At 34.1% G+C, this 15,449-nt stretch overlaps 1 protein-coding gene across 1 annotated transcript; it reads right to left on the minus strand.

Annotated features, from left to right (window-relative positions):
- Positions 1–8,404: 8,404 nt before the first annotated feature.
- Positions 8,405–13,984, minus strand: LOC124367087 (phenoloxidase-activating factor 3-like). The gene is made up of 6 exons (XM_046823740.1): positions 13,884–13,984; positions 12,892–13,047; positions 11,159–11,276; positions 10,270–10,469; positions 9,398–9,496; positions 8,405–8,871 (listed from the first exon to the last, which is right to left on the minus strand). Exons 2-6 carry the CDS (start codon positions 12,920–12,922, stop codon positions 8,510–8,512), a joined length of 810 nt encoding a protein of 269 aa, XP_046679696.1. The 5' UTR covers positions 12,923–13,047; positions 13,884–13,984; the 3' UTR covers positions 8,405–8,509.
- Between the last annotated feature and the right edge of the window lie 1,465 nt (positions 13,985–15,449).

A 15,449-nucleotide genomic window follows, 5' to 3' on the forward strand; every position in this document is an offset into this window, starting at 1 on the left:
CGTCCTGCACTTTCTGGGCTTCAGACATTTTCGGTTATTTTTTTCATGATATCAGCCAATTGTAATCTTACCCTCTTCCACGCCAGATTCGAACTGCATACTCTTTCTTCTTGTATCTTGACAGGGTTTACATCTCCACGACAGTCCATCCGCAGTGACACAATCCACATCAGCTTTCGTCATTTTGCAGCATGACGCGTTGAAACTCACGGGCACAATCACTACACACTAACTTCAGTTGATTGGATTTAAATTACTTTAACACATACACCACAACTAGCCATCTTCGTATTATATTAAATGATTTTCGAGTACAAAAATACAGAAAAAACAACAAGCTTAGATTGCCACAACTATAACTGCTTTGAATACGCAGGCATAAACAGGCGAGTTTAAACTACTAGCATAACCGGTGCACAGCTCTCTTATCAGTAAGGTCCGTCTTCTCTGAGCGCTGACTCATGACTGACTTCCCACTATTTCCTCTTAATATTTCCTTTGCCATTGTTCCTTCCCTTCCTTTCTTATACCTGTCCTGTACACCTTAAAAGTCTTCTCCCGATTCAGCCATAAGATCTAGAGATTAAAATAGAACTATAATTCTAGTTCTCTGTTGGCTAAAAATATTATTTTTCAAAACTATTTTGTTAATATTACAATCCGCTTTATTTTATTCTGGTGGTATGTTTATTTTCTGATTTTGTGTCGTATGTCGCACCCTCAGCTTCTTAATAAGGGTTTTAGCATAGAGGTAAACAATTAGTATTTTAATTTTCACTTACAAGACTATTATACGCGTATATTCATACAAATATCAAAATTAAGATCATACAAATAAAAGTTAAAACTTCCATCTTAGTATTTCAATTTAAAAGTTTTATATACCATTATGAATAGCATTGGTTTATATCAACTCATAGGGTAAACATTCGAGGATTTGTAACAAACCATATCACAGTTTAATATAACCATCCTATTTTGCACTAGTGTTGGTTGTTTGTTATATAACAAGCACTACCTTAACTAGCAATTTACCGGCTGACGCAGGTGGCTGATCGTCTTAATGTTGTCCTATCACGGTTCCAGATATTTACAATTGTTTTTACAACACTTTTTGCTTTCAACAAATTTTGCTGAAAGAGCGACTGTATTTGAGTTCTTATATGCTCGCACAAGATAAAGGGGCGTTTCATAAAATTATTCAAATATAATCAATATTTTCCATCCTCCAATTCCAACAATATTTCTTATTAAAATACAAGTTGTTGAAATTACAAAAATAAAACTTTACTGGGAGATTTGATATTTTATTGTAGAGTAGATCAACTTCAAAATCAAAAAATATGGATAAAAAACAAGAAAAACGTAGGTCTATGTTATAAGATTAAAACTGACATATATTTCTTCTGATTTTTATTATTATTATTTAGTACTGTTCATATTGGTTCTATTTATTTATATATGTGATTTCAAAAGTCTACTAAATATTATAGCAACATTGAATTCGATGAAGGTGTATGTTACTCCTTAGCATTTGGCTGATTGTTACTAAACCATTTTATATGTAACAACTAACGCCTAAGTAAAGGCTAACACTCAAGGTGCTAAAAATTTAATTTCTGTATGTCTGTCCGTACGATATCTTGCCAAATATATAACTTGAAATTTTGCATAAAACTTCATTTCTATATAGACAACATGGAATTCGATGACGTATATGTTACTCATTAGCGTTTTTCTGAGTGTTACTGAAGATTTTATGGGTGACTAACACACAAAAACAACGTAGGCCTATCAAATGAGCTCATAACTTACAGCTATTTATACTGATTTGTATAATATTGTAATATTATTCCGAGTAACTAACATCCTCCCTCTCAAACACCTTTTTATATTTAAAGTTTTGAAAATATTCTACATCCGAAGTGGAAATGATGGAAATAAACAATTTCAACTCTACACTCGTGCTGCTACCAACTCTGTTTACATAAGACCAAAAATAAATAAAACTATGTTCGGAAAAACTTTTATTTATATAGGCCCAAAGGTTTTTAACATGTTACCACACAGTATTAAAAACTCCAAAAACTTAATTTTTTTTCAAAAGAGAAGTTAAAAGATGGCTTCTAGAAAAAGAAGACACAAAGGTTTTTTTTTGAGATTCTGCACTGAAGTTTTAATGTTTTTAGGGAACCTGAATGCAATCATTCTTTTGTTTTATATTTTACTCTACTGTATCTTAAACTCTTACTATACAAAAAATATATTAATTGTATTGTAGAATACGTAATTTCTGGGTTTTTAATAATGTTTTGTTGCTAAGTGTATTTAATTATTATTATTTATTTGTATGTTATTTTATTTAGTTGCGAACACTGCGGTGGACCGCTAGGATTTAAGTTTATTTAGACTGTAAGAGACGTTTTGTTTTTGTAACTTCGTTTTGTGCTAGCCATCTCTACTTGATTCGATGGCTAGAAATTCCGAGCCAAATATGTATTGTGTACATAAAACTATGTAAAGAATCGAAGGAATAAATTCATATTCTATTCTATTCTATATTGTTCTTTGCTTTGTTACTGTTCATATTGGTTCTATTATTTATATATGTGATTTCAAAAGTCTACTAAATATTATAGCAACATTGAATTCGATAAAGGTGTGTGTTACTCTTTAGCATTAAATTTTAAACAATTTTATATGTAACCATCATGGTAAAGAGAAAATCACAGAATGAACATATGTATAAATACATAGTTATAGCATGTAATAGAAAACTTTATATCTATCAGAAATAAATTAACAATACACTTGAAATGTTGCTTGCAACCTCAACGAAGGCTGATTCGTGAAACATGGCATTGAGTACTCTGATCTTGTTATGATTGTGATTGCAAACAGTTATCCATTCATCGACTCTGCTTAAATCAGATGGAGATACATTTTTAACATTTTCCTTTCGAGAGGATGGCTGTAAGGACTTTCCTTTCACTTATCCAGAAGAACGAAAGTCTTACTGGAAATAAACCAGATTTATGTGTAATTTCTTGATACAGCAATTATTTCATCTTAAGTTTAACCAAAAACTTAATTCTAGGTCAAAACAAAGGAAGAGACCAGAATTTATATTTTAATTTTATTTTTAACAAGAGAGTGAGAGAGAGGGGGGAGAGTGTGAGAGGGTGAGAGAGAGGGAGGAAGAGAGAGATGGAGAGGGAGAGAGAGATAGGGAGGGAGAGGGAGGGAGGGAGAGAGAGATATGGAGAGGGAGAGCGAGAGAGAGTCTTAGTCTTAGTCTTAGTTAAATTGCGTGTATGGAGTACCATTCATGTTAAGGATTGAAATTTTGTATTTACAAACTCATAAAACTTCATTGAATCTTATGATATGCTTACGTAATCATTCAGAATAATAGTTTGCATGAGTGAAATGCACCATTACTTCAAAATTGTTGTGGTCAAAAAACACTAATATGTACACAAAGTGTAGGATCTATGATATTAGCGTTGCAAAGACAAAAACATCGATAATTCAATCTAGAGAACTAAGGACGTAAATAATTAATAATTATGATAAGAGATCGAAGCATCCAGGGTTGAGCCCTTGACCACTTCTAAAGGGCTTAGAGAAGGGCAAAACCGCCGTGTCAGGGTGGCGTTACCCGTCTTTCCTTATTGGCGCTTAATCCTTCACCTCTCATTTTATTAATGGATCCTGCATTATCGCTTGGATCTACAAGCCACGCTGTGTCACAATTTGGATCACTTAACTAACGATCAAGCAATCCGAGGAGAACGATGCGATTAGCCCCATAATCTAACATTACACTTATACTTTTGATTACTTCCATACTCTGTACTATGGATAGTAATGGTTGCTTGACTATCAATTCCATAAGGATACTCCACACCACATGTTGTGTGACAAAATCCTCTGAACTTGCATGACAAATTCAATACTATAGATTAGTTCGAGATTTCATGTGAGTGATTAGAAAAGCAGAAATAAAATTTTCACACCCCTCGGTTGAAAAATTAATATGTATAAGCTTCCCAAGGGCTTAAACCTTCACTAGCGCTCAGGCAATTAAAGAATACTTGCTATTTTACCAACAAAGAAAGGTCACGTCTTTAAATGGAGTGTCAAAAGATGAAACAATTACATAACTAATACATCGATTAATAACTACATATATAAAAATTAAAAAGACAGATAAAATGATTTTGAACCAGTTTTAATTTTGGATTTTGGCCAAGAATTTCGAATTCATATCCGCAATGGTCTGTAAATCATTTTTTGATAAAAAATATCAATAGCAAACATTTTATTCAATAAACTCTCCTATACAATCATATACAATTATATAATACTTGAAATGTAATTTGATGTAATATTTAGAACTATATGACTATTTTTACAGGTATTTTAGAGTAATTAATGTGTTATGTATCGAGTAGTTTCGCCCCCCACATGTTGTGTTGAGTGTAACGGCACACAGCTGGGATCTATACTCACATTTCAACTCTCAAATGAAGCTCGGATTTATGAGACAATCGTACTGCAATTACCGCAAACCTGGCAGCGTAACTGAGCCAATCATGGGGCCGTTATGGCTCGTAAATAAGACCGGCCATTTTTGTATCCTGTGTTACAAAACAATGTTCACACCTGTAACATTGGTGATTCTCCATTTTGCATAGATATTAGTCTATTACAAATTCTTTTTTGTTTTATGTGTTTAAATTGTCTTATAAAAATTGTATTTAAAATAAACTATTCATATTTCATGTATCAAAACAACGCTTAGTAAATACACTTCACTGTTTGGAAAGTGCCTATTACAAAATATTGTACTAAAAACGTACCACACAATTTCATTGAACTACGTGATTTAGCTTTTTAATCTCTAATCCATATAGATAAGTCACGAGAGGGTTTTTTTGTTACTGCTGAATAATATTTATGGTACTACAACTATTTATCCGACGACAATTCGATTTATGACATCTTTCGTCGTGTAACAAGGTAAAATGCCTTTTCATCTTCTCCTGGTACTATTAATGAGGCTGTTGTCTTAAATATTATTATTTTTACAAGATATCCTCGAAAAGGAGGAAGACCTTAGTACCTTAAGTGGTTTTCAGACAATTAAATCACTTAGCCAAGGTAGAGGTTTTCTTTTAATTGAAAACAAACAAAACTCTCAAAATACTCTCATCCATATTATATTCTAAAATATTTCAAAACCTGTAATAAAGTTTCAATTCGTGGAGAAATAAAGTTATAATTTCTTATATAAACAAAAACTGCATTTAAGTTAAATGCAGGATACTTCATTATTAATTCAACCTAAAAAAGGTCTTTTTCTTTTGTGTTAAAGGTCATATACAAATATGTCTGTATTGTTATTTAGTTTTTGTAAGTAAGTTATAATGATTTTTGTTCTGGTTTTAGTGAATATCTATTAAAGCTTAGTTATATTTAGACGTTTTTATATCATGCTATATTCTTTTTAAAATTCGTTTGCCCATCCTTTCAAAGAAACCATTGGTATGCTACAAAATTAACTCTACTTTAAATATTAATAATATTCATAACAAGGGTCCGAACTACTGCCTGTCCCCAGCTCAATATTAAAATGAAGGCTTAACGTAATAAATGGCAATAAGATGTAGAAGGTATTATCTCAAATAAATGGTTTCTTAAAAAATAGAATAAATTGCTCTTGATCTTGTTCTTTTGTTCATGATAATAAGAAGAAGGTTAGTTAGTGGGTATCTACTAGAATAAAAACAAGAAATAGATTTTAGGTTGGTTTCAAGTAATACACATATATATATAATTTTACTTGTATGTTTCTCGGTAACAATAATGACATACGTAATTAAGGAATACTTATTTTTAAATATACAATTATATTCTTCTTGTATATAATTTTAACAAAAAACATTATACTATTTCATTATTCACAATAAGGGGAAAATACACCACCGATGTAAGGGAAACTGCAGGGGTTGAGGCTGATGAAGCAGATAAATTCCGCGGCAAATCTGCAAAGTAACCCATTCCGATGCGTTCCCGAGACCTTGCCTGTCATAACTTGTCATAACCGACCGAGCGAGTCCGCGCCTGCACGTGTCAAGCTTACATATTGAGGAAGGGAAGTGGAAGTGTTGGTATTAGTGGGGGGGGCATGGTTATTGATTGCTCCTGGTAGTTTCTGGCAGCCAAATAGAAACTGGCTAAACGTTTTCAAGACAGTTGAAGGTTTTTGATTGAAACATCGTTATAATTAATTTGATTTAAATTTCATTCTAACTGGTCATCATGACTGGATGCGCTCTAAAAATGAGATTAAAAAAAGGCAACGCAGAGAGTATCAGGAGTACAGGAGTTGGCAGGAGATTTAACTGACACTACTCAGCCGTAACGGTATTTAACGTTATAGTGATGTCAAGTATTACAGGAGTAGAGATCACCAACATCATTACGGCAGACTGAGAAACTGTGCCCTAGAATGCATCCAACGATTGAAGGCGTTATAGTCTACTGAATGCTTGTACACAACCCATTATGGCTTGTAAATATGTGGGTTGTAATTTTTTTTGTACGGTCTACAAAAATTCTTGATAAGCTATTAATAATAATATACTTATTTTATAAGTTCCAGTTTCTTAATTGGAACAATTTGAACATATAAGCCTACAAAGATAAACCTTTAGGCTTATCGCATATCAGTCAGATAAATGCTTTGTTACTGTACAAACAGCGAGAGTTGAAGAATCAGATACATTGAGACATACACACCATTATGTCAGTTGCTGTAAATACATCAACATCTCAACGTGCGTACTTTTGATACCTATCAGAAGGAATCACTGTTGATATCCATTACAAAATATGGGCCCTATCCATAAAAGTTCCGAATTAACAAAGAGTCATGAGATTCATTTCAGTGATAATCATCAGCAGAAGGGTTTCCAGTGCACTCCAAAATGAAACCAATCAACGCCTGGAGCTGGTGTAACGCAACGAACACTTATCGGGATATGGAATTATTTAATTATAATGGCTCTATCACTGATTTTCAAGGACTTGTGCGAGTTTCCAGTATATAATCGACGAACTCACTTCCATTCACATATACAAAAAACAAAAGTGGGCCAAAATTGATCCCTGTGAGACACCATATTTCAGTGGTACTTTTGAGAATGAATATTTAATGTTTCGGACTATCTGAATCCGGCTGTTGCGGTAAGAGGTGAGCCACGAGAGTGGAAATCCATGATACGGAATTTTGGTGCAAAATTTAGTAGCTAAGATAAACAAACTTTTTAGATAAGACAAGAAAAACACCACCTTTTCTTAAACTATATGGCCTTCAAAATCTTGTCAACAAGACTCACTTTTGCATCTATCATTGCCATTCCTGTTATAGTAGGAAACACTACGCCAATTTTGAACTATATGGAAGTAGGGTACGTACTATAGTAAACGTTGCACGAAAATGGATTGTTCTAATTCTTTCGATGATTAGGTATATTACTGGTTGAGCGGTAGCGAAGCACCAATCGAGAAGTCTGATTATTTCTGTCTGTCTGTGTGCACTGACCTATAGCTTTTAAACCTTTGCACAAAACTTCACATTTCTATGTAAGCAACATAGTATTCGGTGATGGTGCATGTCACACCATGGGTTTTGGCTGATATATTTACATTTGTCTAATGGATAAACATGACAGCAGCGAGAAAATTGTGGAATAAATTAATTTTTAATCAAACTGAGTACAATCATATGAGATTTAACATGTGACGTAACAATGAAATGTATAATAATTAAATGAGCTATAGCCTTTATACCTCGGCCTAATGAGGTATAGCTCAATATAGAATTGGGTATTCCACCTCAGCGAAGCTTGTTACGCGATACATGCTGTGACCTACTCCTACCTTGTTTGGGCACTGCAGATTCACTTCCGCGAAGGGTCACTTCCGGCTAGTTTATACCTTCCAGTTGAACCTACACTAGATACAGCTAACATCGATGTGTCACTTAAATCTGGGCAACCTTAAGGGTGGGGCTTACTAAATGGTAAGGGCTTTTGCTAGCCTAGATATAACTGCATACCACCCCATGTCTGCTTTGACTAGGCTAACTCTTCTTCCAAGGAGATATGGCTGTATTCGCAGCCAAAAACTTCCTCTTAGATCTTGACACAGGAGACGGCCTCTACATGCAAGCATTTGAAGCAGAGATTTAAAGCATTTGATCCATGTCAAATTGGAAGCAGCGCAAATGTCCTTTTAGTAATAAGTGCAATATTTCAGTTTATTGTTCTAAGAGAACAAAATATGTCACTATCATACAGATGTAGGAGATTGCACTGTAAATAAACTCCAATAATCATTATAAGTCTTCTTTATTTCAAGACATTAAACAACGTTCTAACAAAACAGGTTATCATTTTAGTTACAAAAATAGAAGTGAGTTCCCAAAATCATGATTTTACTAGTATATAGTATCCAGTATCCACGGTATATACTCGGATACTCTGGTATACACATCTGGAAGTCCGGATCCACAACCTCCAGCATCTTCTGACACCACGTGAGACGTTATTCCAATAACAAAGTATGTAGTAGGGTTCAGCCCAACAGACATCATCAGAGGACCTCCTGAATCTCCGTCGCACGTACCTTCTCCTTGTATTCCTCCTGCACAGATTTGCTTGTCGCTGATCACGTGACGACAAGTAGCACCTCGAGGACACTGGTTCCTGTAGTATTCACTCTCAGTGTAGAAAAACTCACAGTCTCCTTTGGACACCACCGGAACTTGGACTGCCATCAACATATCGTTCCCATGGTCGTCTAGACAGACATCTCATCACCTTACTGTTATAAAGACTTTTTTAACAATTTTACTCTACAGTATTAACAACTGCCAGATGTATTTCACAAATAATGCCAAAACGTTTAATAAAAAAATGTATATCCTGATAAAATTTGATTATGTAAAAGTTTTACATACATACTCATAATGTGGCGTCGTTTAGTCTCTTTATCTAGGTGTATGAATGTGTAATAACTATTATTTATGTGTCTGACGGAAGGTTTTATGTAAGCCAAGCTATGAAAAATATATTCTGAGAAAAACATTTTCGTTTATACATTGACCCTTATTAAGCCTTCATTTCCTTGGTAAATCGAGACATATTTTACTTTATTACGATATGTAACAACACCAGCGTAGCTAACGATTAATTTCTTCCTTAGGGGATATTTCTCCACCGATTTCAAGGTGGTGCTCAGGTTGTATGTTTATGCAATGCAAAAAGGTCTTCTGTCCCTAGACTACACCTTGTTTTGCTTAATGTTATTAAATAAACCCTCATACCTGATGTTCTTCCCCATCCTGCGGCTGTGTAAGTTGTTTCAGCAAATTGTTGCAAGTATTGTCCATATGCCGTGGGCAGACATATCGGACGTATATTATCTGAAAACACACAAACAATTTATAAAATCAATTATGCTAATTATTTCTTGGCAATAAATATATCGCTAGAGGGCTCATCCAGAATGGGTCTAAATATGTGGAATACGTATCATAGAGTCTCTTATGACCCAGAGATAGTATGGGAATACAGGAGTGCTCTTGCAAATGCCGGAAAAAGAGAGTCAGGTACAAGACATGGAGAGAGGGCTAGGACAGACAATTAGAAACGCTCCTTTTTAAGCTAAAGGAAGGACTAAGGTCATATATCTAGTACAAAGGGAATATAAAACTAGTACTTTGATTGCTAACAGGTTCCTCTTGGAAACATCAGATGAAGGAGGGTTTAAGCAAGTCTGATGAATGGGGACTCTGTAGAGGGCAGAAGAATCAGCGGAGCGTATATGGTTGGACTCTACTAATATTTGCAAAACCAGGAATAATCCTAGGGTCTTAATAGCAGAAGACCAAGAATGTAGCCAGGAAAAAATTTTGGAGAATCCAGATAACTGATATTTTCCCGTTGTGGACAGAGAGTAAGGCCCCAGTGTCTTCCTTAAAACGTTCTTGACCTGTTTCTTTGTAGAGGCCAAACTTTCAGCAGTACATGTCAGTAATAATTAATTATCGCTTAGTAAACAAATTATTGAAAAAAATCAACATTTGGGGGGGAACCGGGAAATCTTGATTGTATCAACTAAATAAAACTCAGTGATACTAAATTTTGGTAAAAGAAAGTTATAGAGACTATTAGTAAGACTAAAATATAGTTTTACCAGTGAATCTTATAGGGTGGGCTAAACGGATTAGTGCAATGTCGTTGTCGTTAACGACTCCTGTTACAGGATTTATTACAGTGTACGCTGGATGGACGTACAATCTCTCAACCGTTGCCTTCACAGGTGGAGAGGCACATCGGTGATAACGACAGTAGCTGACGTGTCTTAGAGCATGCTCTCCGAGGATAACATTTGTTCTGTGAAAAAACATAAATTTTACACGCTTTGGCTCCTGGATTGATATTTGGTTGTGATATTAAATAAGGGTTAAATGTCTACGGTGCCCTCAAAATTAACGTAATTTATTGAGTGAATTAAAACGCCAAATTATACTTTAAATTTAAATTCATCTCAATTATTTTATTTGATAGTGTGACAAAATGGACTGAGAAATAGATGTGTATAGATTTGAACGCTCAGATATCATCTCCACGCCTTCGGGCACAACAGAAATGCTTAGATAACAACAAAAGTGTAATTTATTTAAAATTCCTTATTTCCAGTGGTTGATTTGAAGGGATAACAGGATTTCAGATATTTTCCCTCGTTGTACTTTATCCTTTTAACATAAAATCTCACATCATCACAAAATTAAATTTATTGCAAAAGATTTAATAAAATTATATTGGTTAAGAGTAATTCATTAAATTTAAAATTGCAATCTATTAAAAATAATGTGCTAATGCATTACCCAACAGTTGAGTGATTATTCAAACAGCAATAACAAAGGGAAGTCAACTAGTTTTAAAACAACTAGTGCATGCACTAATAGTGGTACTTAAGTGTTTACAATATGAGCACAAAATTTTTTATCTTGAGAATAATGCTAAACTGAAGAATTACGTATTTATCAAGTCAGATTTTCGAAATAATAAAATGTTCTTACTCCTTTCTAAGAAACTGCCCTGAGATAATTTCTTCATGCATGAAGCAATGAGCTGCTGTCAGGATGTACTTGTCGCTGATGATAGAACCACCACAAGCGAATGATGTTGTATTACTATCTGAAACAACATCAATGATTACCTATTTATTTTATTAAGGTTAGTATTATTAAATTAGAAATAAACTATATTACCTTAACCTTAAATGTTTCCTTACGAAATTATAATGTGTGCTAACGAAGGAATTAATGAACTCACAACTAAAAGTGGTAGTAGTCCTAACTGGATTTGCGAATGTTCTTATCAACTGAACAAATATTATTCACAATGTGGGCATATTTTTTAACCCTAACAAAATAGACTTTGGCCCTCATTTCAATCATAGTACATTATATTACGTCATATTTGCATGTATAAAAGTAGATGTACCGTTATGTAGCCCATACTAAAACCATATAACTGTTTACTAAACAAATGTAATACAGAACTGGAGATATGAAGTTTAAAACTATATATTTTGAATATTTCATTACATTAATAAAGTCATATACAACCGTATTAATCTTGGCTAACGACAATGATCATAAATTAAAATAGAGAAGAAATATATATTGGTGTTTAAAAAAAGAAAATTATATTTTTCATATATTTATGTAAAAGTGTTAAAAATTAACGCTTTGCATTCTACAAGTTGTGTTTTAGTTCCATCTCATAATGTCTCATCGCAAGTAAAATATTTAGGCATAGTTTTAAATTTATATAATACAAGACGAGAGGGGGCTCGGACTAAAATCTTAGACTAGGGTCTCAAAATCTGTAAGTCCGACAGTGGGTATAATGGGTATTTGAAGAAAACAGTTATCCAGTTTTGTAATCAATTGGTTTGCACAGACTGCATTCTCAGACATATGCCATCATGCACACTGAATCAACGTTTTGATTAAATACACAAATGATTAAATAATTTAAGATAGATGTCTATTTTAACCACGTAACGGTTTTTGACGTTGATAGCTATGGCGGAAAAGAGAGCTACTGACGTAATATTACGTTCTTAGCGATGGCGGAAAAGTGAGCTACTGACGTAATATTACGTTCATAGCTATGGCGGAAAAGAGAGCTACTGACGTAATATTACGTTCATAGCTATGGCGGAAAAGTGAGCTACTGACGTAATATTACGTTAAGAGCTATGGCGGAAAAGTGTGCTACTGACGTAATATTACGCATCGATATCTTGTTCCTGTTTTATTCTGTTTCTACAAAAGAATTGTACAAGAAGCATTTCTATAACAAAACAAATTATTTCTGGTACTTTCTACTAGATGTCAGCACTTCCTTGTTTCTCTGTTATGTGTATTTGCACTTTGACGATTTCTCTGTTGAAACATAGTGTAGACACCTAACACGAGTTGTTGTCACATCTCAACCGCTTTGTGTACTTTTTTGCTTTACTTAACGTGTTATTGTGCCATGGAAATATCCGACGCACAAATGGACGATTTGCTTCGTTAACGTGAAGATGATACGAACACAGATAGTACAAATGACTTAGTGGATCAATAAACTGTACAAACCTGTGTCTATGAAAACGGCATAACAATATTTAAAAAACAACATAGTTTAAGGTATAAAAAACCCGTTAAGGCGCTAAGTTGTTTTTGGCATATTTATATGTAGCAAACTCAAATATTAAACCGAAAAATATACTTTAGTTGGAGACAGATGTACCTACCATTCCAAATAAAATCTTCGATGTAGGCCATCCAGGGATATTCGGCAATATCGACAGCTACTCCCCCAAGCACCCTGGGCCTGAGACCATCGTCAGGTGCTACCTGTCCGCAGCTATCAGTGGGTAGCAGTTGCCAGTTGGGGTGAATCCAGTTCCCTGAGCACAGAAGTGAGAGGTAAATTTAATCCTCATTTAAATCAATGTTGGTAATCATATTTATCTTTATCAGGTATTTCTTTCTTCATTTTTATTTTCTAGAAGATTTTAAGATTAAGCCCATACTAATAACTCATACATTACATTGCGTAATGTGGCTACGTGTTAATAGATAACTTAATACGTACATGCAAATTATTCACAACTATATTTAAATTTCCTTGTACGTATACTTGTAGGTTAACGAAAGACGGGAATTTAAATTACATATATACCTATGTTTACAAATTATTCTTACGTCAGAAATTCTGAAAATTATTAGTTTAAACTACTATAAAATACAATAAATAATTAGTGATAATACAAATCAACGAATTGTCTAGTTGATTTACATATATAATATTATTTTATATTTCATAAATTGCAATGTGATGGTTGTCTAATATAATAATAAGGATAATTCCATCAACCTATTTAATGAAACAATTAAAGCGATTACAGCCTGATAATAGTTTCGTATTAAAAGCGTAAGGCAAAGAATGTCCTATTTCACCAGGCGAAGTTAGGGCTAAGAAGGCACACTTAACCTGGAGACCAATGGCTTAGAGGTGACTTCTGAACCACCACCAATTGCCGGGCAAGCGGGCTGCTTGCAAGGAAAGGATCGCTCAGCGGTCACCCATCCAAGCCGCCAGTCACGCTCGACGTTGCTTGATTCGGTTATCTTGCAATAACCACTGTAACCTCCTCACTGGCGAAAGCCTACTTTAATGCATAAATACATTCATTAAAATAACTCTATACAATCTATATTAACTTATACAATATTAACATACGTGGCTGGTCGAAAAAAACTAACTCCCAGAGTCAGATGAGTCGCCAAAACTGTGAACAACGTTCCGACATGCATTGTGGATTTGGTAGAAACCATTATCTCTAAAGCGAGGCGTCTACTTTTATACTTTTAATAACTTGCGTGAACAATTGCTATACCTTAAAACATTTTACGAACTCGTTAAAGAACAACTTGTGCTTCAAGATAAAAGATTTACTCAACGAAAGCTAGGCGTTTAATATACCGTTCATAATGTTTATTATTCTAGGAAAACAATAATGAAAGAAAATATATTTTTATTACCTCGTCAAAAATTAACAACACTGATTGTAAAAAGTTTCTCTTCTTCTTTCTCTTATTTACAAATTAAAATACGGTACAACTTTTGTTTCTAGTATCTCCTTGAAGGAATTATATATTCTGCGATAACAATATTGCTTTCGTACTAAATTTTCTACACCAAAGCGAAATATTTAGTCTAGCATTTATGTACCTATAGCCGAGAAAAAACGACATCATTAAAAAAACTCCCTACAAGAACAATGTCAAGTTGTGTCAATGTGGTGTGTCTCAAGTTAGGCATTACAGTTACAAATATATTTCATATTCTGTCTTCTTGGTTTTCCCTGCACTCCGGAGCCCTTGTAATGTATGGATGGCATTTGTGCCAGATTTATCAGTGTTGTAAACGAAATAAAAAACACTAAGGAGTAATGTAAAGTATATATTTTTTAAACTATAAAAATGTAAGTTTCGAAAAATATAAATGCCTTATTGGGAAAATAGATATACAGTTTATCTTTAAAACAGATTTTAGAAGCCTATTACTAGACCGAAAGGCTCTTCGTAAAAACCTTGCACAAAATAAATTTCTCCCTCGCATTCACAGAAGACAAAAAAGCAATGAAAATGTAATGCCTGTTAGCAAAGCCTATTACCCAAAGGGGTAATTTTAAAATTATGTCCGTCTGTACCAAAAACAAGCATACTAATAGACTTGAAACTTTAGATTAAGCTTCACGTCTATACCATGACTATTAAACTCGATGATCGTCTATGCCACTCCATGAAATTAGGTTGAGCGTTAGCAAACATTTTTCCAGGGTCTTACAGGTAACCATGATGGCAACGAAAAACCGTTGGGTAAAAAGATCGTGAGCATGTTAAGCTTAATAAGCAAGTGATATTTAGTGGATTGGTTTGTAAGATTTTTGTTAAATTCGTTACATAGGAATCTTCTATAACCTTTTATATCAGTTACATGTAAATGAATGTAAAAACAGTAATGAGACAGACGTCTCCTAAAATGCTGCACATGTCGTATAAACCTCGGTTTTAACAATATGACACAAGTGTGACACACCTGACACGATATCTAGATGACACGTGACACGTGACACAGCGGTAACGCAGAGTGACGCGTGGTTTGTCTCCTTGCCTTCACTGGAAGTTAAACAATAACGAGGTTTGCGGTTCCTAGTCAGATGAGTTTATGTCTCTTCACCATCTCGTCACCCCTATCACTCTGAGCTGACATGCTTGTGGAGTTTAATTGTAAGTCTACTTT

This window comes from Homalodisca vitripennis, chromosome 8 (genome assembly GCF_021130785.1).
Source record: "Homalodisca vitripennis isolate AUS2020 chromosome 8, UT_GWSS_2.1, whole genome shotgun sequence".
Taxonomy (NCBI): domain Eukaryota; kingdom Metazoa; phylum Arthropoda; class Insecta; order Hemiptera; family Cicadellidae; genus Homalodisca; species Homalodisca vitripennis.